This window comes from Chrysemys picta, chromosome 1 (genome assembly GCF_011386835.1).
Source record: "Chrysemys picta bellii isolate R12L10 chromosome 1, ASM1138683v2, whole genome shotgun sequence".
In the NCBI taxonomy this organism is placed as follows: domain Eukaryota; kingdom Metazoa; phylum Chordata; order Testudines; family Emydidae; genus Chrysemys; species Chrysemys picta.
In genome coordinates this window covers 317,600,969-317,628,751 of record NC_088791.1, presented here as the reverse complement: position 1 = coordinate 317,628,751, position 27,783 = coordinate 317,600,969, and the positions used below count along the sequence as shown (strand labels likewise).

The 27,783-nt window shown below is 41.6% G+C and overlaps 1 protein-coding gene and 1 long non-coding RNA gene across 12 annotated transcripts in view; one reads left to right on the top strand and one right to left on the bottom strand.

Annotated features, from left to right (window-relative positions):
- The window catches only part of LOC101947996 (uncharacterized), a 39,507-nt gene that overhangs the window by 2,423 nt on the left and 9,301 nt on the right, over positions 1 to 27,783 (top strand). For 2 of the 7 annotated variants that reach the window (XR_010597845.1, XR_010597844.1), the window contains exons 2-3: positions 15,911 to 16,003; positions 20,802 to 20,942. This is a non-coding gene — a long non-coding RNA (uncharacterized LOC101947996). Of the gene's footprint in view, positions 1 to 15,350; positions 16,004 to 20,801; positions 20,943 to 27,783 lie in introns of those variants that run through there. The other 5 variants (XR_010597842.1, XR_010597846.1, XR_010597841.1 and 2 more) reach the window with 5 other exon arrangements.
- Positions 41 to 27,783, bottom strand: part of EXPH5 (exophilin 5) — a 46,427-nt gene continuing 18,684 nt past the window's right edge. Inside the window, exons 2-6 of one of the 5 annotated variants that reach the window (XM_065581463.1) lie at positions 25,787 to 25,944; positions 20,846 to 21,002; positions 15,664 to 15,721; positions 11,457 to 11,583; positions 41 to 7,757 (exon numbers count right to left, since the gene is read on the bottom strand). In XM_065581463.1, the coding sequence (XP_065437535.1) occupies positions 2,248 to 7,757; positions 11,457 to 11,583; positions 15,664 to 15,721; positions 20,846 to 21,002; positions 25,787 to 25,944 (6,010 nt within the window). In that variant the 3' untranslated portion in view covers positions 41 to 2,247. Of the gene's footprint in view, positions 7,758 to 11,456; positions 11,584 to 12,629; positions 13,716 to 15,663; positions 15,722 to 18,428; positions 18,604 to 18,647; positions 18,734 to 20,845; positions 21,003 to 25,786; positions 25,945 to 27,783 lie in introns of those variants that run through there. The other 4 variants (XM_065581464.1, XM_065581465.1, XM_065581466.1 and 1 more) reach the window with 4 other exon arrangements.

Below are 27,783 nucleotides of genomic sequence, written 5' to 3'. Positions count from 1 at the left end.
GCATGAGTTATTGAGTGCACAGATAAAACCAGTACAAACATTTATTAAGCAATATGCACCATTTATTTCAAACCAGTCATTTTCAGTATAAATATCCTATAATATATAAGCATTTATAGAATATATTCTAGCTAAAAAAAAGGCTTAGAAGACATAACAGGCCACATTCACCACTGGGCAAAATATGGTGTAGCTCCGTTCAGTTTAGGAAAGCTGCATCTTCTTATTGAAAGGGATTAATTTGACCTCATGTTTTTATGAGTGACTCTTAACAAAATTACATCAGCCCGATGTAAACATTAGTTACCAGCCACTCTGACCCACCACAGTCTTGCACAACTAATTTAGGACCAAATTCTAAACTATTTTGATTTCTTTGTATGGCCCTCAGTTTTCGTCATATACCTAGCACTGTATTTAATGAAAGCCTCCTTTATGCATCCAGTGTGAGAACTTAGTCCAAAATCCACCATATGGGAAGAAAATATTTACAAGTATAAACATTCAAATAATCCAATTTAATGGAGCAAATCATATGACCATTTATCTCCCTGTAAACATGTATCATAACAGAAAACTCTTACTTAGTATTAATTGGTTTATTAATCTTATGGTATGGAACTCTGTATATACGATGTAAAACCATGTACATAAAATAGTCATAGCATTTCTCATCAGAACAGCACATTTTACAAGTTTACATTTACATGACAATTATTTCCTTCCAATACTGTATGCACCAGTCTGTATGTGCAAATCATTTCAAAATAGATACCACTTAAAGAACAATTCTGAATATAAATATGTAGTTTATATTAGTCTTATGTACAACCAAATAAAATAAAGTATATAACAACAATATTTGTACATCAAAACACTTTCAAAGTACAGCTCCACTTCTTTAACGAAGTATACAATATAAAAAATAAGGGTACCAATTGTCTAATACAATATTTTTCATGTGGAGCATTCAGTGATAGAAACTTTGCTTGCTTTGCCTAAAATATATTACTTTAAAATATCAGGCCATTGTCTTTCCAGTTATAAAAATATAATTTGTGTCTTAGATAATTTTATTAAATGAAAAAATATAGAGAAAATTCTGGAATGAGATTAGAGACCAGATGTGAAGTTAGTGAAGATTAAGTACAAATAAACTTAAGTACAGCACTCTGCCCAATCTTCAGCCAGCACAGTAGTTCCTAGGACTGCTTTGTTGGTGCAACTTATAGTAGCTTTTTGGGCTGTTCTAAGATATGCCAAGGACTGTTTTAGCCCCCTGTTGGGCTGATGGCTAGGGGAGATGGAAAAGTGATTTAGAGTCACCTTTGATTTCCCACTAACAGTGCTGTGCCCAGCATGAACTACATGCAGCTAAGGTTTGAGCCCATGAAGTGTAGGAAATGAAACACAGGAAATAAACAGAAGAGAACCAAGTTACAGAATTTTTTTAAATTTTTGTTCAATTTAGTGCTCTATGAAGTGACACATTATTATTAAAAACTAGAATAATCCCCAGGACAAAGGAAGCCACCCTGGTAATGCACCTCAGCCCCAGCCAGCAAAGACTCTTGCTATTTCCACCCTGGATCTTCCATATGATGCTTTAAAAGCAGACTATCGCTCATCTGTACTTATCATAGTGAGGATTTTAACCCAATTTTCCAGTAGTGAAAGTGTACTGCATGCATCAGTCATGCTCTTCTTTAGCGTTTTTGCCTTGCCTCAGTAGGGTGCTTTACCCCTTTGTTCTGCCCAAAGGGGTGTGTGTGTGTGTGTGTGTGTGTGTGTGTGTGTGTGTGTGTGAGTGAGAGAGAGAGAGAGAGAGTGTGAGTGAGAGATTACTATCCACAAAGCTATACAGGAAAAAAATCCCTGGCCACTTAGCATATAAGAGCTCAATCCAACTCTTACTGAAGTCAATGGAGATACTTCCATATCATTACACAATAAAAAGCTCCACATTCATCTTCCTTTTCTTAATAAAATATATATTAAAAAAAAAAGATTTGTGAGAATTTATCTTTTGCTTGCAAAAGAAAATGACAGGTTTAAATACTTTTAAAATTTAAAATGGCCAAATTGAGCTTGCATAAATCAACATAGCTTCAATAAAGTCAATGGACCAACACTGATTTACACCAGCACAGGATCTGGCCCAAAATGTGTTACATGTTTATGCCCATCCAGGAACCATCAAAACACCTTTCAGTTGAGATTTCACTCTCAATCTTGTATTACAGGATCTCACAGTTCTGATTCTTTATCAGTCTCACAAAGATAGTATTCATCATCCGTGGTGGTATCAGTGTCCGAGTCTGAATAAACCATCGGTTCTTCTCGATAGATGTCAATTGGGTCTCTTGGGGATGAAGCATCTACTGACATTTTGCTCCTAGCAGAACTTGAGTTCAAGAGCTCAGCCCTCTTTAAAGAATCACTCTCTTCATTTCTCAGAAAGCCAGGGTTTTTAAGAAGACACGGTCTCCATAATCTCCCTTCTGTGAGTGATCTCTTGATATTTTCCAGGAACGCCAGTTGTTGTTCTTTTCCAAATATACCAAACTCAATAGAAGGATACATCACACGTCTAGTGCCGTAGGTGGTAGTCCTGTCATCATATGAAGCCCAGTTTTCATTTTCATCACAAGAGCACAGCTCAGAATAAGATTTAAACTTTCTACTGTACCTGCTTTTTTTAGGTAGACAGTTACTTCCAGAGCCAAGGTTGTCATGGGAATCTTGAGTATAGGTGCTTTCAGAAAAGTGACGTTCACGTTGATTCTTTGCATGACTCATGCGTGACTGATTACTGTGCAGGTTTGCATTTTTTAAACTCTTTGATCGATGGAGGTTTTGATCATCACATTCATCTGGGGAAAGGGCCTGTTTCTGTGAACAGACACTTGCCTGCAAATTTGTTATAAATGTGTTTGAGTTTTTGTCAGTTAAAAATGGCAATAGTAGAGGATCATGGGAACTACCAGTACTGGTTCTCTTTTGATTGCCTGATGAATCTGCTTCAGTAGCTCTGGAAAAGATGGTTTGATTTCTGTTTTCCAACCCCTGGACAAGTTTTTGGGAATTCTTACTTCTTGCAGCGATTTCCTTTGGAAATAGGGTTGTGGGGCTCAGCATGCTTTCCACTTCATTCTCGTTTTGTTTGGGGTTGTTGACTTCTCTTCTCTGGTTGCATGAATTTGCAAAAGGCCCTTGATTCTGGTTTTTAACTAACAATGGAGAGTCATCATTTGTTAGTGATCTCTTATTCTTCTCAGATATTTTGTGAACAGGGCTGTCACAAACACCAGGGGTCAGATTTTGATTCTGGTCTTCATTTCCAGTTTGGAGAAACAGCTGGGTAGAAGCAGGGGAATGCAATGTGTTGTGGGTCATGTTAATCTCTAAAGAAGTGATACCTCCATCGTTCTGTGAAAATATATTACTTACGTGTGGTTTTGGGTTTACATTTTTACTACAAAATTTTCGGCTTGTTTTGTAAATGGCTGCCACTTCATTTTTAACTGAGGGCCTGTTTTTCCTTTTTTCTATATCACAGACTTTCTCTCTAGTGCCATCAAACTTAAGCTTATTTTCGCTCACTGCACTCTGCAGCAGTTGCAGATCCTGTGTGACACTGGATAGTTTATCTCTAGACTCAACATTCTGTCTATCTTCACTGTACATCACAGCTTTCTGCAAACTAGTGCAATCTTTGTCCATCTGAGTGTTCAGGGACATTTGCTCTTGTTTAGTTTTGCGGCTCACTAGATCATGTGTGTCTGGGATACCTATTTTGGCTGGTTGAAGTATAGGTTTAGCTGCAGAAACTGTGCCTAGCTGAAATGGTTTGTTCTGTGAATTTGGAAGCATTTTTCTATCAGAAATTAATTCTTCATCTGTGCTATTTCTGGAACTTTCAGCTCCTAATAGAAATCCAGTACATTTATTGTTATATAGGGAAATGCTTTGGTGTTGAAAATCTGATCTCTCTTTGGCTCCTGCATCATGCCTAGATTGACTTTCAGCAGAGGTTATTGGTGTATTATTGACTGCAGACTCTCTCTGACTTTTTCCTTCATGGGAACTATTTTTATCTAACTGGGGTGGTAAAATATTCTGATTGTTGCTCCCTCTTACTTTAATAAATTGCTGGCAATTTTTGGAGTCTCTGTTTTGCACACTATTAGTATTAATTGCAGAAGTAAAATTAAAAACATTCTCTGGAGGGTCTCTGTGTTTTGGGGCGGTTGACAAAGTGGAGGTTAATGGTGTGTCAGTATGCAAAATGTTCTCCTTCTCTTTACTTTCTTTACCTGAAGAAAAGCATATATCAATATTTTGGTTGTGTGAAGCAGTAGAAATTGCCTTAACGGAAGTATCCGCTTCTGCAGTGGATTCTGGATCATGAATAGAAGTGTCTGAGGTCACCATGTCAGGAAGTACAAGTGTGCTTTCTTTTAATGCAAGCCCTGGTGAAATATCTTTCTTATTATGTACAATGCTTGTTGACTGTGAAGTACATACTTTCTCAGTGCTGGGAGAAAAATGTGAGCTTTCCTGATCAGTGTCAACAGCTCCTGTCTTTGCATTCTGGGGTGTCATTGAAGCTGCAGGAGTTTGATCAGGAGAATGTGGGTGTCTCTCTTTTTCTAAGGTGCTAGGAAAAGCTACATTTGCTAAACCGATGTGAACTTCAGAGTTCTTGTTTCGCATTTTGGGTGATTTAGATTTTTCTGTGTAAAGAGGTAAAGCTGTGATCTCTGGATCATCTAGAAAGAGGTTACACAATGTTCTTGAATGACTCCGTGGTAAGGTGTAATAAATTGAAACCAACTCGTGATATTCGACATGATCCTCATCACCAGAAACTGTAAATGTGCTAATAGTTTTATATTTCTGCAAAGAATCCCCCATTTCCTTTTCCAAACAGTCTGAAAATACTGGGGATTCTTTTTTGTTTACAAGTTTCTCTCTCTCTGATTCAGAGACAACTGTACTACCACTTAAGGAGTGGCTAGGGCTCCTGTTTAGAGGCAAAGGGCGATCCTTAATTTGCAGGACATTTTCTTTGATATCTGTAACACCATCTAAAGGTATTGGTCTTATTGAGGAATGTGCTGATCCTAAAGAAGATATTTTATCTCCTTGATTAAAAGAAAAGGCAGCAGTTCTGGCTGAGTTCTGCTTCTCTACATGATCCCATGTGGCTGTTTTGCTTTTAGGGAAAGAGATGGACATATCTGACATTACACTGCCAGCAATGCTAGCTGATTTTCTAGGTAAAGTGTAATAAATGACACGAGGCTCCGGCGACTCAGGGTTGCTTTTACCAGGAGAGCCAGAAATGCTGCTACTATTCGTGTGTCTCAGTAAGCTTCCTTGCCTATAGAGCCTTTCAATACATGATGCATTTTGTCTTGTTTTTCCATTTTCTCTTTCCAAACAAAAATAGTTTAAACTACGTTCAGCAATCTCTGGGCCTCTGTCAAAACTACGTGCATAAATATTCTCACAATTCCTGTTTTGTGAACCACCAGTAGTTAATTGACTATTATGGTCCTTACTGGCTAAAATGTTTTGATCTTTGGGTTTTTCCTGGGGAATATCTTTTGCAACAACACCTACCAACTCAACTACTTCCCCACCTTCTGCTGGAGCTTCAGTAACTCTGCAATTCACTGAAGAATTAGTTGGAGTTTCTAAAGATTTCAGATAGCTCTTATGAGAAAAGGCTTGTAGAGAGCCTTGTGAACTACGAGACAAAAGTTCTGGCGGACTGGGCAGTATGCTTTGATGGTTTGCCAACGTTTCAGTAATTGGAGCAGAATGAACTGATGCATTACTTTGTAGAATATCTACCTGGAAAGACTCTCCCTTAGGAGTGATATGATCAGTAGTTTCTGCTCTCCGGCTTCCTAATTTAATGCCTTTTCTTTTTGCTGAATTAAGCAGATGATGTTCCCATTGCTTCAGATTTGAAAGAAATGATCCCCTTCTGCTCTCATCAGCTGACAGAAGAGAAGGGGCCTGATTAAGTTCACTGTGAGCAGGAAGATCATTTTCCTTTCTTTGTAGGTTTCTTTTACAACTCTTTGATATGTTATTTTTTGTAATCTCTCTTGTGGCGGTGAGCTGGGTTTGCCTCCTTGAACTCAGTGAGAGAGGTGAATTAAGAAGAGATGTGCTGTTTTGCAAGGCAGCAGTGTTATTAGAAGGAGAAATCTGGGGATTAATGGTATTTTTTGTATCCACTTTCTGAGAAACTGGCTGTAATATTATGTCTTTAATACTTTTCTGGTCTGCCTTGCCTGATAGTTCCAAGTCTCTGACCTTGTCTGAAGCAGCTTTTTTAAAGTCTTTCTTAATATTCATTTGGGTAACCAAAGGCTGTGGCTGGCTTTGGGAAACCTTAGTGACAGAACTGCTGTTCTCTGCTACCAATTTCTTTTTGAACCTTGAACCCAGTAAGACAGACTCAGACACATCTGCTTTGATGTTGGTTGAAGTAACTGCAGATTTATAAGTGAGATAGCTCTGAGGGTCTTTTGAATTCTTTGAAAGCAGTTTACTACTTGCACCACTTGATACGTCCATACTGCTTCTGTTCTCTGACACACATGTTTGAAAGTCACTCTGATGGCACTGTGAAGCAAGTTTAGCATTCTTTGAATGTGCACTTTGCTGGTCATTTAAATTAGATGTAATCATTTCATAGTGAGCATCAGGGGAAAGAAACACTTCATCATTGTAGTACTGATAAATATCAGACCAGGAAGGGTGCTCCTCTTTTCTTCCAAAAGGAGAACTCTTTTGGTGTATTTGGAACCTACCATGACAAGCTGTATCTCTATAGTGGGACCTAGAGAGGTTGTTTTCCAACCCGCATAACGGATAATTCTCCCAATTATCAAAGGATAGTGAAGTAGCAGCTTTGTCTGTGCAACTGATACTACTAAACCAATTAGTACTTGACACAGCTCTTCTGTAATGGTGTTTTGACCGGTAAAATTCATATTCTCTGTTTTTGTGCAGAGGGCAAGGATATGTATCCTGTTTTGTGGCATTCCATTCCATTAATGATTGGGTCCTAAAAAGATTGTCTTGATTTGATGCATGTCCAGAAGTATATGGTTTATTCCATACAATAGAAGAGAGGGGAATTCGCTTTGGGGTTTGCCGATTGTTCCTTCTTACAAATCCACTGTTGTTCTCCGTTGCCAATAGATTTTGTAAACTAGTTGTTGAAAATGGCTCAGAGGATGCTGAAGATGGATATCTCTGAAGAGAACACACAGAGTAACTTCTCCCAACTGTACCCTTCCCCATATAACTCTTGTGTCCAAATCCACTGTTCTGTCTTATGGAAGGAGGATGCAAGCTATCTTCTGAGGACTCTCCAAAAGATACAGAAGACAGCCTTCTGCTCAGAACAGGGTAACTACTGTCTAATGAATCCTTGTGCATGTATTCTTCTTTAGATGCTGAATGGCATCTGTTCATATATGTATCATAAAATTTCCTTGGTCTGTAGAAAATTTTATGGTCCTCTTTGGCTCTTATTGTTCTTGTTGCATCAGAGAAAAATGTGCTGGGTGTTTCACTGCAGTTATTTCTGTGTCGTCCCCTAATAGCAGTCTGTCTGCTTGTACTGGGAAACAGATATTGTGCTCTTGGTCCACTGTCATCTAGATGCTTTCTGTTCACTGAATCTTGGGCTTGTTCCTGTGCCAGCTGGTCATCCAGATCACCTAGAACTACACAGAAAAAGACAGCTATTTTATTAATGTTCTCAAACTAATTATGCTGAAAAGTGTAAAGTACTACTGTATATCAGTGACCAGATCAGGTTTTGAAAGGAGCCACCTTCTCCATATTCAAATCCTGCTCCCCAAATATACTGCACTTCTTCCACAGTGCCTTTCAACGATAATCTATCATTGACTGGGGGGAAAAAGTCTGTACTGATTTGAGACTGGTCCTCAAAGGGCTCCTCAACCTAGCCAGTGTTAGTTGTTTTTGCTATTTGAAACAAACAAAAACAAACAAAAAAACACCTTCGTTTGCATTCTTAATTTACACTCGTCAGCTAAGTGTAGGAAGAACCTTTCACAATTCTAGCTTGCAAAGCAAGTAGAAAAGAATTGTACTCATCAGACCCGGATTAACCAATTGCACTCAGTGCACTTGCACAGGACTCCCATCTCAAGAGGGCCCCTGGTGACCCCCCAAAACTGAGTGGTGCTGCAACCCCATGCTCCAGATTGCAAGGAATGGGGTGGGAGTGGGGTGAGTCGTGGCGGCTGTTGGGGGGGGGGGGGGATGAGTTGTGGAGGCTGTAAGGGGAATGGGGGGGGGAGATGTTGGAGGGGGCTGCTGGGAGTTGTGGCTGCTGGGCTGAGGTTTTGGGGGCTGTGGTGAGCAGGAAATAGGTCAGAGCTACTGGGATGTGTGGGGGGCTGTCAGGATAAGTTGGGGCTGGTGAAGGGTTGTTGGGATATATGTGGGGTGGGAGGGGCATTCAGGGGTCTGTGCATAGGGAGCAGTATGTGTGGAGTGGTGGCGGAAGGAGCACGTTGGGATCTGTAGGTGGGGTATTTAATGGTGTGGAGGCACTTCGCTGTCTAGTTTACAGAAGGTGTGAGAGGCCCAAAACCCTTTAATCTGGGCCTGGTGCTGATGAGCATGCTCAGATCTTTCTGTATGTTTCCAGAGCATAGACAACGCTATGATGTAGCTGTGAGCTGGAAGGACATTCTAGATATTAACATTCAAAGGAGCACATGGAGTAGCCCTGCATGTCCTAAGCTTGTTTAGCTTGGAATGTGTTGTCAATAAAACAGCTAAACATTTTCAGTATTTGGGCTGTGAAACAACTAAAAATTATAATTGCTATTAATCACAACATTAATAAAGTAATCACGATTAATTGCAGTTTTAATCACAATGTTAAACAATAACAGAATACCAATTGAAATGTATTATAATTTTTTTTTTAAATATTTTCTACATTTTTCAAATATATTGTTTCAGTTACAACACAGAATACAAAGTGTGGAGTGCTCACTTTATATTATTATTTTGATTACAAAATATTTGCACTATAAAAATAAATAAATGAAATAGTATTTTTCCATTCACCTCATACAAATATTGTAGTCAGTGCCATCTCTTTATCGTGAAAGTGCAACATACAAATGTAGAATTATTTTATTGGTTACATAACTGCACTCAAAACCAAAACCATATAAAACTGTAGAGCCTACAAGTCCACTCAGTCCCTTCTTGTTCAGCTAGTATTAAGACAAACAAGTTGGTGGCATCTGACTCAGATGATGAAAATGAAGGCATGTCGGTCCGCACTGCTTTGGATCGTTATCAAACAGAACCCAAATCAGCATGGAAACATGTCCTCTGGAATGGTGGTCGAAGCATGAAGGGGCATACAAAGTTCAGCATATCTGCAATGCTGGCTACAAAAGTGCCATGCAGAACACCTGTTCTCACTTACAGGTGACGTAAATAAGAAGTGAGCAGCATTATCTCCCGTGAATGTAAACAAATGTGTTTTTGTAATAAATAAATAAATACTTCTACATTTGTAAGTTGTGCTTTCACATAAAGCGATTGCACTACAGTACTTGTATGAGGTGAATTGAAAAATACTATTTGTTTTGTTTATTTTTACAGTGCAAATATTTGTAATAAAAAATAATTTAAAGTGAGCACTGTACACTTTGTATTCTGTGTTGTACAGTAACTGAAATCAATCTATTTGAAAATGTAGAAAAACATCCAAAAATATTTATAATAAATTTTAAATCGGTATTCTATTATTGCTTAACATTTCGATTAAAACTGTGATTAATCGTGACTATTCTTTAAAATCTAATTAATTAATCATATGCATTAACGGCGATTAATTGACAACGCTAAGTAATTTATCGCTTATTGCTCATTTTCAATGATTTCTATAAAAGGACTATAACATGCAGGGCTTGGCAATGGCATTCTATGAATCTGTGGAGGTCAGATGGGTTGATAACCTAGGTGATGATAAACCGTAATAACATTTAATAAGAACTTTTGATTCACTCTGTCAACAAAGTTGCAGTTATGCACTAACCTATTAACCTGGATTAAACATTGAATTTCTTGTTTAACTGGGATGGATTTTAGATAGCCATGTCTGATAAAAAGAATTTACTGGGAGTACTTTCAATCAGAGGGATGATTTATGCAATGACAGTTTAATGTGTTCAGTTTGCATCCACATGAACTAAATACATCTAGCAGTTACACCAGAGATGAATTTAAGAACTGAGCACTAGTAAACACAAGTGGTCCATCACCCATCTTTTTTAAGGCTGAAATAAAAAAAGATCTGAGTGTCATGGACAGCTCAGTGCAAACCTCAGATTCTCTGCTTTGCTGAGTTTCTGCTGAGGACAGCAGAGAGTGGGGGACCATAAGGGAGCCAGTTATGGCACAACCAAAGCAAGTGGCTGTTTGGGACCTTACTATTTTGAGGACCTCACATCATGGCCAAATTCTGCAGTGCTCTCTCTGGCCCTGTGTCAAACAGAGGAGGCAAGGGCCTCCAGAGAAATGAGAGGAAAGGGGCTTCTGGGCACTGCCTGAGCAGTGATGGCTGCTGCCTAAAATAAATGATGGGCCTGAGGGTTCCGGAGAGACACCGCCACCCCCTGCTGCCTGCTCCCTCTAGCATGCCTCCCCACCTCACTGCCTCCTAATCATACCCTCTCCCCATATTGTAATGTTTTCAAAGTGAAAAACTGGTGTAGCTGTTCCACATACGGGTCCTGGGTAGTGGTGTACCAAGGAGGACGTTTTTGGAGGGTGTCAGAAAAGTTCATGGAAGAATAAATTTCCTTGCACCCTTGTGGGCCAGTCTGAGTTTTGTCTGTCCTTACCTCACTCACCAGCAGTGAGACCAGAAAGGAAGAAGTGACTTGGCTGCTAGCCCCATTCACTCCCTCTGGTAATGGGCCCAGATAGGGAGGTAACTCATGGCTCCTCTCATTTCCTGTGGCTTGGGGCGCTACAAATCATAAAGCTAGCCTCAGCTACACATTGACCTCAATGGGAGTTATATGTGCAGAAGGACAGGTGTCTTCGAATTACTGTAAACATGAGACAGACAAAGTGAGAGAGAAGTAGCTGCCGTATTTGGAAGCAATGAGCAACTCATATAGAGAGACTATTCATTTATAGAAAGGATCTCCCATCAGGGGTGCTGGAACAATGTTTATAGTGGGAGTGATGAGAGCCCTTTAGCCAAACTGTAAACCCTGTATATAATGGAAACCACTTCAAGTCAGGGGGTGCAGCAGCACTCCCAACACCTGTAGTTCCAGTACCTATGTCTCCCATATCCAGTTACACGTGTGTTGTTGGTACTACAGTGTAAAAACAGCATGAGTGCACACACTTACCACGGAAGAACTCTTTTTCTAGCTGTTCATTCCATATAGGTGCACTGTCCTCCATCATTTCAGCTTGAGTTGCATCAAATAAATTACCAGGTAGTTCAGCTGGTAAAGAGGAGTTGCATGTTTCAGCCTGTTGAGAAGTTTAAGAGAGTGTGTAGCTTATTTTCATAGCAAAACAAATCATTTTAATATGGACAAGAGGAGAGAAAACCCTCCTGGGTGCTAATATTCTTTTTTTTAAACAATATATGCCTGAAATCACAGTGCTGCACGTGTGAAGAATTAAATTCTACATAGTAAGAGCAAGGGATTTGGAACAACTATCTATAGTTCAGACTTTCACTTGATTTTGGGTGGATTTTAGTCCATCTTCTTGTCCAGAGGCTGTAGCACACTCCAGAGCACATTAATGGTGGTTTTGTATTATAACGGATATTTGTTTGTAGTTGTTAGCTGTTCACTCATTTCACCTCCACATACATTCTAGTAGGATATTGCCTCTGTAATTTAAATTTTCCTAATCCATTCTTCTTTAATGCGCACATTTACAACCCACCCCAACAACAGGTGGTATTCACCTCCCAGCAAAAATGTAATAATCAAATACCACAGACACCTCTCCTATATTAAGATTTCATCTTCACACAATACTACAACTAATTTAGTAGCATTTTATAAGTATTACAGTTAAGACATTAGTAATATTTTAATGAAACAAATTCCATTTGTGATGCTTTACTCTTGGAGTTTTAAAATTGTATTTTCACATACACACTAATTCCACCAGCCTCTGGCAACACAAGCACTGTCTTGCAGGCCTTGCTCTCTCTGTACAGGTTAGCTATAGGCACACACCAACCCCTTAGCTCCCAAACATCTCTCTGGAGTGCCAAGCTCCTGATCACTCACACAACTCTCAGATTCTCTGCTCCCAAAGGAATAGCACACACCAGCTTACTAGATTCAACCCAGGATCACTGCTCCATTTAACACACAGCACTTAGATATATTTACAGTGAAAACAAAAATAAGTTTATTATTAAAGAACTGAGATTCAAATGATAGTCAGTAAGACTATTAGAAACAAATGGATACATATAAAACAAAATCATAACATGCTTGCTACAGCCTAAACTTAACACACACAGCATTCCGGTCTCCTACAGGATAGCTTACCCCAAGTCCTTTTCCCAGCGTTTTCAACCAGGGTGGCTGAGATTCCCCTTGTCATAAGATCAAGCCTGCTGCCAGCTTGTCTTCCCAGCTTCAAGGATGCCAGAGCATCTCTCTGCACCCCCAGATATGACCCCAGATCTTTGATCTTCCTCTGAAACAGGGTTCTTCCCTTCCTCCTGCAATTTACCTCTTCCTGTTAATTTCCTTCTGAAATCTCCAAAAACTCTTTATTAGCATTAGACTCAGTATACTAACAGATTTCCATTGTGAGATACACAATGGTTAGCTAAGGAGAGAAGTGTCTCTCTCACCTCCTGACTGGAGAAATTTGCCTCAAGGCAAGCTACCTTTGAGAGAACCTGCCTTTAATTAGAAGGCCTAGAGAACACAATTTTCAGCATATATACGAAACTCCTCACATAGATATACATCTCAGAATGATTATGATGACCTGTGTGACACAGGCTTTCATTAGAGACCTTACATGACATTCTTTTGGTGAACCCAGGGGATCGCTGTGCCCCTATGTACCTCAATGCCCTCTGCCAGTTAGTATCAAGAAGTCTTTGGGTCACATCATGAGAAGGGGGCACCCTTTAGGGGGCCTAAAATGGAGGACCAGAATGCTGACTGTATGAGCTATCCTCCCACTGGGCACCTCAGTGGGTCCCACCATGGAATGGGGGTGAGGTCCCTTCATGGTCTTTCCTGCTCTGGTCTGAGTGATCTCAAGATCGATCAGACTGGTGCAGAGCCAACAAATGCACCTGGAAAGAGTGAATGAGCCCTTTATTCCTGTGTAATATGGGACCAAAATTCCATAAGAATTTAGGAATTGCCAGACTGGATCAGACAGATGGTTCATCTAGTCCAGTATCCCGTACCTGACAGAAGCCAGCATAAGGTGCATCAGTGGAAGATGCAAGAAACCTTGCATCAGGCAGTCAACGAATTACCTCCTCAGAAGGAAAGTTTCTTCCTAGTCCCCATCAGTTAAGAGGCTGGTTTATGCTCTGAAATATGGAGGCTTCCATAATTCTTGAGGCCAGATCCTCTGCTGGCATAAATCAGTATAGTTCCATTGACTTCAATGGATTTTGGCTGATTTACATGAGCTAAGCATTTGGTCCCACTCTCATTTAAAAAAAAAAATCTTTTCTATTGTAACTCTGGATGTTCTTGTTATTCATATAAAAATCCAGTCTCTCTCTGAATCCTGCTTGGATCTTTGTTTCAATGATATATTGTGACAATGAGTTCCTCAGGCTATCTGGGCATTGTATTTCCTTTTATCAATTTTAAATCCTGCCATTAGGTTCCATGGAATAGTCCCTTGTTCTGGAAGTATTAGAGAGGGGAAGTAGGAGTGCCCAACTTATCTTCTTGATACCATTCATTATTTGTATACCCTTATGTTCCCTCTTAGACTTGGTCTACACTACCATTTTATGTTGGTATAACTATGTTGCTCAAGGGTGTAATATATCCACACCCCCGAGCCATGTTGTTAAACCAACCTAACCCTGGTGTAGACAGCACTATGCCAATGGGAGGGCTTCTCCTGTCGACATAGCTACAGCCTCTTGGAGAGGTGGCGTATCTACACCGATGGGAAAAGCTCTCGTCAGTGTAGGTAGTGTCTTCACTAAATGCTACAGTTGCACTGGTGTAGCACTGTAAGTGTAAACAAGCCCTCAGTTGTCGCCTCTCTGATTACACCATATAACAGAGTTCATGTTAGTAATACAGAGCAGTGAAATGGTTAAAACTGAGACTCTGAGCCAACTTCATCCCAGGTGTAGTTCTGTTGATATCCAAGGATTACACTGAAGTTACACCAGAGAGGAATTTGGTGCCTCTTGCTTGAAATTAATGGAGATATCCCATCTCCTACAACTGGAAGGGACCTTGAAAGGTCATCGAGTCCAGCCCCCTGCCTTCACTAGCAGGACCAAGTACTGATTTTGCCCCAGATCCCCAAGTGGCCCCCTCAAGGACTGAACTCACAACCCTGGGTTTAGTAGGCCAATGCGCAAACCACTGAGCTATCCCTCTCTGTGCTACCAATCTGGAGCATCCAGCCAAAACAAATCACCTGAAGTTAGAACACAAAGGAGCCTTCCTAGTGCCCAGGCTCTATTTAGCTAAAGTAGCTCATAGTGACATCAAAGAGTCTCATTCCTGCAAACACTCAGCACATAGCACTCTCAGTGTATGGGATTTCTGTGCACCAAGGGCTTGCAGAATCAGAAATAAAATACTATTGGACCAAATCTTACTCCCATTGGGTGAAATTCACCCCCATGCATAAGACCTGCACAAGGCCTTAACTCCCACTTAACTCCTGCTTAAGGCCTAAAACAGGATGTAAGTGGTTCGTAGGTTTCATGCAGGCTGTCTGCATGGGGGTGAATTTCACCCATTGCAAAGTCCATTACCAGACAGACAGTCCCACTGACATCACTGGAACTAGTAAAGGTGGCAGAATCTTTGCCTAACAGAATCTGAATGATCTGCATCTGAATTTAAACTTGCACTGAAGCCAGAAATCATGTGGATATGTGCTCAACCTGTTTGTAAGCACAGATGCAACAAATAAAACTTAACAATTGTAAATAAATCCAAACGGCAAATATTTATTCAAAGTGAGTTCACATTTATTTGTGCTTTGGCTACTACTGCCAAAACGTATCTTGTGTTTGTCCCATAGCAATAATTTATTAAATAATTTCCTTGTTAAAGAGAACTGAAACCGCACTGCAGAAGTTAGACTTCGGACTTCTTTGGAGACAGTCGTACAATAAATGGGACAAACTCATCCCTGGTGTGACACCACTGAATTCAACAGGCTTACACCACATATGAATTTTCCCTAGTATTTAAATACAGAATTGCAAGAGTCATGTTTACATAAGTCATGTTTAAATAAGCAGCCAGATGGGCATAATGTCTATTCTACAAAGACAGTGGACTAGTACTCAAAATATTCCCTGCTTTAAACATTTTTTTACAATAAAGGTGCCAAGCTACTTACCTGTGCCATTTCCTCAACTTTGGAAGATGTATGGGCGCCCAGAGCAAAGCTGTCATATCTGTGAAAAGAATTTAAAAAGCTGCTTTGAAGATAAACACAATCAAATTTTACAAGGGAGTAAATAGCCGGCTTGCTTCCTTTTAATATCCAGCAAGAAGCTTCCGAAAATATTTTTTATGAAGAGTCCACAGAGTTTGTCATGTTATTTCTCAAATGCATCTTACGATATATTTTTTTCACCCATCAGGTTGCTGGAATCTGCAACTTGTTAATGTTCCAAGTGAACAGCCAAGAAGGGACCTCAGATTAATGGCATTTACGCTGCTGGAATATCAGTAAGGTAACTCTCCATCTGTCATTCTAACAAACGGTTATTTGCAATCTTAGGTAATTTTCCAAATGATAAGAATTTATTAAGTACTGGGGAGAATCGAAGGTTTTGGTTATATGACCTATAACGCTCAAAATGGCCCGTGACCTACTTATCTGAAAGATTGTCTCTCTCTTCCTGTCCCAAATTGCCCCAGTGGAGATCACAGGGCACCCCACTTGTATAAGAAAGAGGGGGAGCTGGCAGATGGTTCTCTATAAGGCCCTGGGGAATTTGCTCCCACCAGTCCAAAATAATCCTAATTTTTCAACTTTCATTGCACACTGCAAGGCCTAACTATTTTCCCAGGTTGTGAAGGATTGCCAGGACTCTGGTGGGAGTCCTTGTAAGGAACTTCAGCCATTTTTCAGCTGCTGCATTAATGTTAATTACTGGCCAAGAGAGGGTTGTATATGAAAGAATATATTTTTAGAATTGTGGTTTTTTAAATGTGTCCAGGGGTGCCAAGAGCAAAGGATGGGCACTCCTTTTAATGGAATGAGTGTATACATCTAATTAACTAAATAACCAAAGGAAAGGAGAAGTGCAGCTGATTTAAATGGGGATATTCACGCGAGTAAAGAGAGATGGATTTGTATCCATACAGGTGAAAAAAAAAATTTCCTAATTCAAATGAGGAAATTAACCCCATCGCAGTAAGATATGGTTCCTTCTCCCACTTGCAGACCTTTGTTTAAAAATTAACATGCCTATCCCCCTGCCAAAAGTACATTGAAAAGAATTTTGTCTAGTTATGGTTGCTCTTCACTCTTCAGCCCTCCTCCCAGAGGGCTTTGTTTTGCTTATTCTTCTCATTTTTTCTGATCAATCCTGTCTATGAAAGGATTTTTTTACAGTCATTATTTCCTTTTGGTTCTTAAGGCTTTCACTGGACTGAGGTAAATTATTTTATTGTGCTTCAGCAGCAAGTATAAACTGGCTTGTTGGCATGTTCTGTGTATCCGAGTCTTTCTTCCCACTGTGCTTTGTCATTTGTTTGTAATGCGCTTGCAGGCAGGGAAGAACAGTTGAAAGGGATAGTATTTGTGTTTTTGCAATTGGGAAGGTTAAAATCAGGATCCCTTCCTCATACAAGGCATCATCCAAAACCAACTGAAGCCTATGGAAAGATTCCCTTTGATTTCCATGGGCTTTGCAGAATAAGGCTCTATGAGCCTGCTCCACTCCTTAACTTTGCTTGATAGCAGTTAATCATGTGAACATTCCCATTGAAGTCAATGGGATTATTACTCAGTGTGTGTAAGGGTTTCAGAATCAGATCTCAAAGCCATATTTAACTTTTGTTTTAAGCTAAAATGATGTGGAATATGCAGTAACACTTAACACAACATATAGAGTTGAGCTTGTGGTATTTCAGAATCTTTACAATGATTTCTTTCAAACCAAATGCAGTGAGTTTGGTGTTCTGTTTTGTAAAACGATCTCAAGTCTTATTCCATTAGAAATGGAAAAAATTCTATTGGCTGCTTCAACTTTGCATGTGGAGAATTGTTCTGTACAGCACACTTGCAAGTGCTGTCCCTACCCCAGTTTTAATTATTCCAAGCAGCGGGACATCATTATTCTTTTTCCAGTAGATCTAGCTATCAGAAATGTTTTTTTGTTTTTTTTAAATATTCTGGCCAAAATTACTCCTGGTTACACCTCCTTGCACCATCCTAAATAATTCTTCCCCATCCTTGTTCTTAGCACTCTTTAAGTAATAAATGATAGTGTTCCTCCTTAGTTCTCTCCTAGTCAAATTATACAAACAAGATTACAATGATCTTGTGTCCTATATCAGTCCCTCCAGCCCCCTAATCATCCTCATTGCTCTACTCTGACCTCCATCCAGTTTGTCAGTATTTTGAAATTAAAGGTTTGTTTTCCTATGTGCAAGTAGGAAAGTGCAAGTATTTCTTAAATTCATTACCACAGAAACCAGAAATAATTTGATTTCTTTTGGTCATCAAACCACCTTTCCCGCCCCCCCACACACCCCCCCCCAAACATGAAACTAAGTACCTGTAGCTAGACAGATGATTACAGAGTGCAACACTAGAAGAGTGATTGCTTTTAATAATAATACACAATAACTCCATGAGATAGATTCTGCAGCAAATTATTAGTTTCAGTCAGGCTCTAATCTGCAATGGCCCATGCCTGGGTTCTCTCTCAGATCGCAGTCTTTTCCTTTTAATATTCATATGAGCACTACACAGTACCCAGCTAAACAACAATCAAATTATGCAAGCATGTTGAAAACACTTGGTTAAGTAAAACTTAGCGCTTCTTTTTAAATGTAACACCTATTTAAACATGCTATAAGAAGAGGATAAGAATAACTTAAAACATCAAATGCCTGGAATGGAAAATAATCACAGGTTTTACTTACTGCCAACTTTAGTGTTACAACCCTTTTATTAGCCTCTTAAATAGCTCCACGTAAATAGACTTCTTTTTGCAGCCTTCCATAATATTTTTCCCACAACAAAACACCCCACAGCAGGTGAGACTTTTTTTTTTTCCCCCGCGCACAAAAGGGACAAAGTACCATCTAAACAGTCGCTAATACCTAGCTGTTTACAGACTTCCACCAGTCAAGCTTACTTACATGACTTACAGTGCTGCTGCCTATTGTACATCACTTACTCTCCAAATAACTTTACCTGGTGACAGGCAAAGTATTTTTATTGCTTTGTCTGCACATAAAACAAGTCACATGCCAAGACCACACCTAGAAAGGGCGGAGAAGTTTTCAATAGGGAGACGTGACTAGGATATTTAGTAATTGGCTCAGCTCCACATCAGAATAGCCTTGCTGTTTATTTTTCAAAAATTCTGCCTTGTAATGAGTCAAGATCAGTGGTGGGCAACCTGCGGGCCTCACGCTGCCCATCAAGGTAATCTGCTGGCGGGCCACGAGACAGTTTGTTTACATTGACTGTCCGCAGGCACGGCCACCCGCAGCTCCCGGTGGCTGCGATTCACCGTTCCCGGCCAATGGGAGCTGTGGGAAGCAGCATGGGCTGCAGGGACGTGCTGGCTGCCGCTTCCCGCAGCTCCCATTGGCTGGGAACAGCGAACCGCAGCCACTGGCAGCTGTGAGTGGCTGTGCCTGTGGATGGTCAATGTAAACAAACTGTCTCACGGGCCGCCAGCGGATTACCCTGACATGCTCACCACTGGTAAAGATCATCTGAACCCAAGATCTAATTTATACATTTTCTGTTGAAAAATCAGGATAAATATATAATCGGGAAAACCGAAGCAGTGAGTACATACCATTATATGTATCTTCTATTGCTTTTTCAAAAAAAAAAAGTCATTTTCATACTGGTAAAGGCTGCAAATTGAAGAGCACAGAATCTGAAGCCCCCAAGGCTTTGCTTTCATTTGATCTCATCCCACAAGATTGATTTCACACCAATATATATATATATATATCTCCCTCCTGAAACCCTATTCTCTTTCTCAGTTACACAAATGCCTCTTTATGCTGTGGGCATTTATGCTGTGGGAATGGCCCCCTGAGTACTCCCTATACAGAGGGCCACTGTGGTTTGCATAGAGATGGTGTGAGAGCTGTATATTTGTCCTGCTCCCAGTCCCCCCAGTGTAGGGGTTATGCCAAGGGCGAAGGAGAGGGAATAGCTGGACTGTGCTGTGGCACGGCTAGTATCTGCTTCCCAGAACTCACAGGGGGCCACTAATTTTCCATGATGGTCACCTTGCTGCTCTGCTAGGGAGGAGCTCTCTGGAAACATCTGCAAGGTGACCTCATTGTCCCTCTTCAAACCCCACCTTAAAACTCTCCTCTGCTGTGATACAAAAACCACACCAACTGTTAGGTAGCTGGTGTGCGAAAACAACTACTGATCATACTGACCAGTATTGTCTCATTATTACCTTGTGCTTTCTTCCCCCTCCCCCAGTCTGTTGTTGCATCTACCTGTTGTCTCATGTTATTTATTATTTGTATTATTATAGCATCTAGGATCCCCGGTTAGGACCCCACATTGTTAGGCTCTGTACAAACATAACAAAAAAAGGCAGTCCTTGCCCCAAAGAGCTTACAATCTAAGTTTGTCTTATAATAAGTCCGTATGCTCTTCAGAGCTGGGTCCACATTTTTGTTACGTGTTTGAAAAGGACCTTCTACCATGGGCCCCTAATCCATGACTGGCGACCCCAAGCACTACCTCAATATAAATAACAACAACATTGCATCACAAAGAGGGGTTTGACAGTGAGGCGTTGCCAATGTGTCTACAAACTACTTGAATCTATTATCCAGGCCCAGGAGCGCCGCCAGCTTTTCCGCTGCCCCAAAATGCCGCCCCCCCACAGAGGCAGCGGAAGGTCCCACCGCCAAAATACTGCTGCGGTCGCCACCCCCCAAATCACAGCGCCCTAGGCGACCGCCTAGGTCGCCTAATGGGTTGCGCCGGCCCTGTCCAGGCCCCATGAAGAAGGGGCATAATGGGCTAGAGCCGCTGCTATAGCTCAGAGACTGTAACAACCATGCAGCTTTCGTGCAAAGCCTGAGCAAATTAAATTTCATCATCGGATGGGAATTTGGCCCTTACTTTCCACTTAGTCTTTATTCTTTCTGACATTTAACTGATAACTTTGCATTACATAACCAAATAAAATCATGCTCCTACTGGGACATGTGAAAAGCAGGCTGGAGAATCATCTAATTTAAATGGAGCTGTACACAAAGTTTTACAAGCAACGCATGAAACAATTCATTTTCTTTTTCTAGCTACCATTAAGCAGTAGAATGAACACCTGTTGTGTATAGCTCACCGTGGCTGCTGCCGAGTCTGGTGCTTTAAAGTGTGCTTCCTTGATTTTTTGAAGGAGAAGAGTGACGCAAAAGGAGTTCTGAATCCCAGAATGGAAGGTGAGACATTCTTTTGTGCTTGTGGATTTTGGGGAGATGACATTTTAAACTCTTTAGGATCTAAAAAAAATTACAATGTTGCAATTATTTGATTCATTTCCAGTTCTTGTTAAATCTAATTTTTTAAACCATACAAAAATAAGCTACAGCTTTGCATGCCTGAATAAAGGCAGGCAGTAAGCTGTAATTAAAGATGAGCTGCAAAAGAAGCAAAAGGGGATTTGTTCCCTTTTGTGATTCTTTATCGACACAGCAAGTTTGTAAGTTGTTTTCCCCAGACAAATACATTTTCTTCTGTATAAAGTTTGTTAGCAATTTCAGACTATCACCGATTTCTTTTGACTGAGCAAAGTGACATACTGGCTTTTGGTGTCTAACTGGAGAATGGGGGGAAAAAAAGATACACAGGTCCACATTTTCAAAAGGGAGCGATGATTTTGGGTGCATCCATGCTTGGGTGCCCAACATGAGATAACTAAATTAGCCTGACTGTCAGACACTGCTGAACACCCGCCCTATGAAAGTCAGGCCCCTGTTAAGGTGTCTCCAGTTGGGCATCTGAAATTATTAGTCATTTTTGAAAATTTTGACCAAAGATCCATAACGGGTTGACTTCTCAAATGTGTAAGGCGCTCAGATACCACTGTCCTGAGCATGCTATAAACACAATACAGACAGAATCATTAATTACACAAGTCATTTATATTAGATACCAGAATGTTATAAAAAACTTGTTATACCTAAGTTTATGATGGATTCGCCAGACCATTCTTGGTGGTTGAATGCTACAATTAATGTTTAAAGTGTTTTATTTTATGTATATTCTCTCAGAGCTTATTTTGTTTGCAGAATCATAGAAGGGCATCCTGGTTTATTTATTTTGGGAGAATATGGCCTTGTTTCCACAGGGAACATGAACCTTGTCCTCGTGGCAAAAGCAGTTGAAAGTGGGTGTGAACGACAGATTGGTTCTCAGAGTAAGCAGAGAAACTGCAGTCTCTGCTGCTAAGAGGTGCTCCAGTGGGACCAGGGAAGCAAAGCAACATTCAGATAACAGGGCATCATTGAAAAATTGAAGATTTCCCCACCTCCCCCGGCCATTTTAGATCACCAGATGTGAGAGCGAAAACAGCAGCATAGAAATACCTTATATATTGTGTGTGTTGGAGGGTGTAGGGGGGAAATGCATTCTAGAAATGTATACATAACTGAATAGAAATAGCTGATACAAACTGTGAGAGGCAAGGGCAATATTCTGAGGCTGGTCTCTCAATGAAATGAAAGGTGCATGTCATAGGCAGTGTTCCCTCTAATTTTTTTTACATTCATGTGCGGAATGAATTTTGTTATGTGCACCAATATGAAGGTGACACATCACCTTCATATTGGTGCACATAACAAAATTCATGTGGTGCAGATGGAGCCAAGGGGTTCGGAGTGTGGAAGGCGGCACGGGGGAGTGGGAGGGGGGTGGTGCAGGCTCGGGCTGGGGCTGGGGCTGAGGAGTTTGGAGTGTGGGAGGGGGCTCAGGACTGGGACAGAGAGTTGGTTGCAGGGGGTTAGGGCTTCGGCTAGGGGTGAAGGCTCTGGGGTGGGGCCGGGACTCAGGGATGGGGCAGAGGGTTGGCTGCAGGGGGCGAGGGATTCAGCTAGGGGTGAAGGCTCTGGGGTGGGGCCGGGAATGAGAGGTTCGGGTGCGGGACGGGACTCAGGGATGGGGCAGAGGGTTGGTTGCAGGGGTGAGGGCTTCAGCTAGGAGTGAGGGCTCTGGGGTGGGGCCAGGAATGAGAGGTTCAGGTGTGGGACGGGGCTCAGGGCTGGGGCAGCCGGTTGGAGTGTGGGGGAGGTGAGAGCTCTGGGGTGGGGCCGGGGATGAGGGATTTGGGGTACAGGCTGCCCAGTGGCTGCGGTGGGGGAAGGGAGAGAGAGAGAGAGAGAGAGAGAGGACTCCCCACAGCCCTCTCTCCCCCAGCCCTCAACTGCTGCAAGAGGCGCCTCTCCCTGGCAGCTCCAGTGGGCCTGGGCAGGGGGAGGGGTGCTTCTCCCTGCCACGGCAGGTATGTACTGGGGGAGAGGCATCTCTTCCCACAACAGCCCTGAGTCCCCTGAGCCCAGCCACGCAGCTCAGAGGGAACTTAGGTCATAGGGTTTCATTTTTGGCTGTAATGTATCACTTGTACCTCACTGATAGGTAGACTTCATGTTAGAAAACCTTTGCTCCTTTTGGAACCTAACGTTTTGGTGATAGTAAGCATGACATCAAAAGAGTCTTTGTGAACCTCTTTGTGGCCTTTAGGTGACATTTTTGGTATACAGCCCTTCTATGGAAATATCATAGAATCATAGAATATGAGGGTTGGAAGGGACCTCAGGAAGTCATCTAGTCCAACCCCCTGCTCAAAGCAGGACCAATTCCCAACTAAATCATCCCAGCCAGGGCTTTGTCAAGCCGGGCCTTAAAAACTTCCAAGGAAGGAGACTCCACCACCTCCCTAGGTAACGCATTCCAGTGCTTCACCACCCTCCTAGTGAAATAGTGTTTCCTAATATCCAACCTGGACCTCCCCCACTGTAACTTGAGACCATTGCTCCTTGTTCTGTCATCTGCCACCACTGAGAACAGCCGAGCTCCATCCTCTTTGGAACCCCCCTTCAGGTAGTTGAAGGCTATCAAATCCCCCCTCATTCTTCTCTTCTGGAGACTAAACAATCCCAGTTCCCTCAGCCTCTCCTCGTAAGTCATGTGCTCCAGACCCCTAATCATTTTTGTTGCCCTCCGCTGGACTCTTTCAAATTTTTCCACATCCTTCTTGTAGTGTGGGGCCCAAAACTGGACACAGTACTCCAGATGAGGTCTCACCAATGTCGAATAAAGGGGAACAATCACATTCCTCGATCTGCTGGCAATGCCCCTACTTATACAGCCCAAAATGCCGTTAGCCTTCTTGGCAACAAGAGCACACTGTTGACTCATATCCAGCTTCTTGTCCACTGTGACCCCTAGGTCCTTTTCTGCAGAACTGCTACCTAGCCATTCGGTCCCTAGTCTGTAGCAGTGCATGGGATTCTTCCATCCTAAGTGCAGGACTCTGCACTTGTCCTTGTTGAACCTCATCAGGTTTTTTTTGGCCCAATCCTCTAATTTGTCTAGGTCCCTCTGTATCTGATCCCTACCCTCTAGTGCATCTACCACGCCTCCTAGTTTAGTGTCATCTGCAAACTTGCTGAGAATGCAGTCCACACCATCCTCCAGATCATTAATAAAGATATTAAACAAAACCGGCCCCGGGACCGACCCTTGGGGCACTCCGCTTGAAACCGGCTGCCAACTAGACATGGAGCCATTGATCACTACCTGTTGAGCCCGACGATCTAGCCAGCTTTCTATCCACCTTACAGTCCACTCATCCAGCCCATACTACTTTAACTTGGCGGCAAGAATACTGTGGGAGACCGTATCAAAAGCTTTGCTAAAGTCAAGGAATAACACATCCACTGCTTTCCCCTCATCCACAGAGCCAGTTATCTCATCATAGAAGGCAATTAGGTTAGTCAGGCACGACTTCTCCTTGGTGAATCCATGCTGACTGTTCCTGATCACTTTCCTCTCCTCTAAGTGTTTCATAATTGATTCCTTGAGGACCTGCTCCATGATTTTTCTATAATATAGTTCTGCTTCCTATGATGCTGCCTCCAGCTATTGAGAGGCAGAGGATGGTGATGTATACCAAAGGGTGGCAGATGAAAAAATTATACTAGATAGAAATGTGAATGGAGAAAAGATCTATTTATGAGAGCCACAAGGAGGGAGGATGGGGGAGACACTACACGAGAGGTTCTCAACCTTTTTCTTTCTGATCCCCCCTCCCCGCTATAAAAACTCCATGGCCCACCTGTGCCACAATAACTGGTTTTCTGCATATAAAAGTCAAGGCCGGTGTTATGGGGTAGCAAGCAGGGCAATTGCCTGGGGCCCCACACCACAGGGGCCCTGGTGAAGCTACTTTGCTCAGGCTTCAGTCCCATACGATGGGGCTTCAGCTTTCTGCGTTGATCCCCAGCAAGTCTAACACTGGCCCTCCTTGGCAGCCCCCCTGAACCTGCTCGCAGCTCTACAGTGGACCCTGGATCCCAGGTTGAGATCCACTGCACTACAGAATGGGACATTTGATAGGGACATTGACCATGTTGGGATCTGATGGGCAACAGCATGCAGGGAAGAAGACTGCCCAGAGTTCTTTCACAGTGGCAACCAGGCAGCAGACAGGGTCAATCTCCCACCTTGATAATCTGACACTTGCACACATTTTAGCCCTGTGTAATCAGTCAAGCTTCTATTCAAATACATACAAACCTCTTTCATCCAAATCTTGATTATCCAAATTTGTCCCCTGACATCTACTCTGCTTCTCTGAAGCCTCATTTATCTAAAGTTATTTCCGTTTCCGTCATCTCCTTTAAAAAAGCTAGACTGGACTGTGATCATTATATTTACCTTTGATTTTTATTTCTGTGGAACTAATGCAGTTTATATGAAGCTAACACTCATTCTTTCATCAGATAATGCCTACTGTATCTATTTGCTTATAATCTTTCCAACTATTATAACTCTAGGGTAAGAAATACCAACAGCTTTGTAATCTGTTGCACGGTTGTGCTTTTAACACAATTACTTCAAAGGAACACATTTCCCTTTTAAAATGTTATTTTGCAAAGCTCTGATGTGAGAAAGGGTTGAACACAATTTCAGAAACTTCTTTCTTACTGAACTTTGAGATGCTTTGCTGCATGGTTTTGGTGATCATCACATAAGAAAGGGATTTGAAAAACTCGCTATGACTCACCGGTTCTTGATGTCTTTCTTAGCCAATGTGCTAGTGGTCGTTTTAACATTCTGTTGACATCAATTTCATTCCGAAATTTTTTTCTCTGTATTTCTTCAAACCATTCTCCTGTCACTCCCTGTAGTCCAGTTACATCTTGCTTTTTCTTCTGAAGTTTGCTAAAAAGAAAAAATGCCAGTCAACTTTTTCAACTAATTTAGAAATTTACCTTCTATTACTGTTCACCACTAGCACTGGAAGAGTAGAGGGGTTTGACTGCGGACCTCTCAAAGATGGAGCATAGACAGCATTGGGAGGGTGTTGGGCCCTTTCCTGGAGATGAAAGGACTCCAGGTAGGAAGACTGGGGAGCATGTGCTGGGAAGAGCAGGGAAAGACTTTAGCTAGAAGGGGCTGAAATAGCTGCTTGATTGAAAAGCAGACTGGGATTGGAGAAGAACTCTGAGACTAGCAGATTAGAATAGGTGGTGTATTGATGGACTATATTTTGAGACTTTGAGAATGGTTTGAATTGTTTATGTTAATACAGCCAGATCCTAAGGAGGAGTATTGCTGGCCATGAGAAAGCCTCCAGCACAGTTCTTAAATGCTCCTGAAGAGGGTAAACAAAGGCAGAGTGCTGCACAGCCAACCCTGGCTATGCTGGGGTGCTCAGCATGTGGCCAACCCTGTTACTGTGTGCCTGGATTGCAAAACTACTGCAATGTCATTTGAAAGCAAGAAGTGCCACACCCACATGGTATTTCGGATGGGGAGAAAGCCTTTGCATGCAGCCCTGTGACCGAATGCCAGTGTTTAACAATGGCTCTCAAAAAATCTTCCCTGTGGTGAATCCCACGACTCAGGGTGCCTGTGCTCTGAGAGGAGGGTTACAGGCTGAGAAATCTATTCACTTATCGATTTACATACGATCACTTTCTGTCTCTGTTGGAGACACCACTGCTGGCAAACAAGCTTACATTAAATGCACATGCTGGAAACACTCACACTTCTTCCAGAAAACAGTACTGAGTAGTGCATTGTTCAGCTGATGTCATTTAAAGGAAGGTAAGCTCAGGGTAGACCTTTATAGGTAGGTTTGTGGAGATTTCCTTTGGGGAGGATTTAAAAAAAAACAAAAAACAACTGGATATTTGGTGCAATCTGATGTAAAGGCAAAAACTCTACTCTTCAGGAAATCCTGGATGATTAAGAAGTATTGAGGGAGATGGTGAATTCCATCAGAAGCAGGAAAAATCACCCCCGCTCCCATGTCAAACTGCTGGAAGAATTTGAACAAGATGTTCCCATGAGCCACCTCCATTACAGCCTTAACACAAGGGATTCAATTAGGGTGACCAGACAGCAAGTGTGAAAAATCAGGACGGGGGTTGGGGGTAATAGGAGCCCATATAAGAAAAAGACCCAAAAATTGGGACATCTGGTCACCCTAGATTCAATATATCAGAGAGTAAAATACAGACACAGAACTATAAATGCAGCACCTGGGGAGAGTCTGCAGTCACAAGGAGCACAAACTGCCTCAGAAACAAGCATAGACCTGCTTTGCTGGAGTTCTGAAAGATGAGAACATCTATAAGGCATCCCCATTGTCTCTTTGAAAAAACTAAGTATAAATTATTAGTCTGATTTGTGTAAGATGTAATGATATGACAGATCAGAAGTTACATATATATTATATCAAACCAGTTTAATTTTTGGACTTATTTTTTAAGAGGAAAACAGTTCAAGAAAGGCAGGTGAAAATCATATTCAATTTATTGCCATCTAGTGGTAAAAAGCAAGAAGTGTTCCGAAAGCTTGATGAAAAACACCTGAATTCCCTACACAGGGCTTTGGAACTGTTCTGGCTCCGCTCCAGCTCCAGGCAAAAACCTGCAGCTCCACTGCTCCAGATCTATTTATATATATAAATATCCTAACCATGGCCTCAAACCTTTTGGAATTTTGGGACCGTTTTTTTTAAATCTATTTTTAAGATTTGCTCTCCTGCTAGGT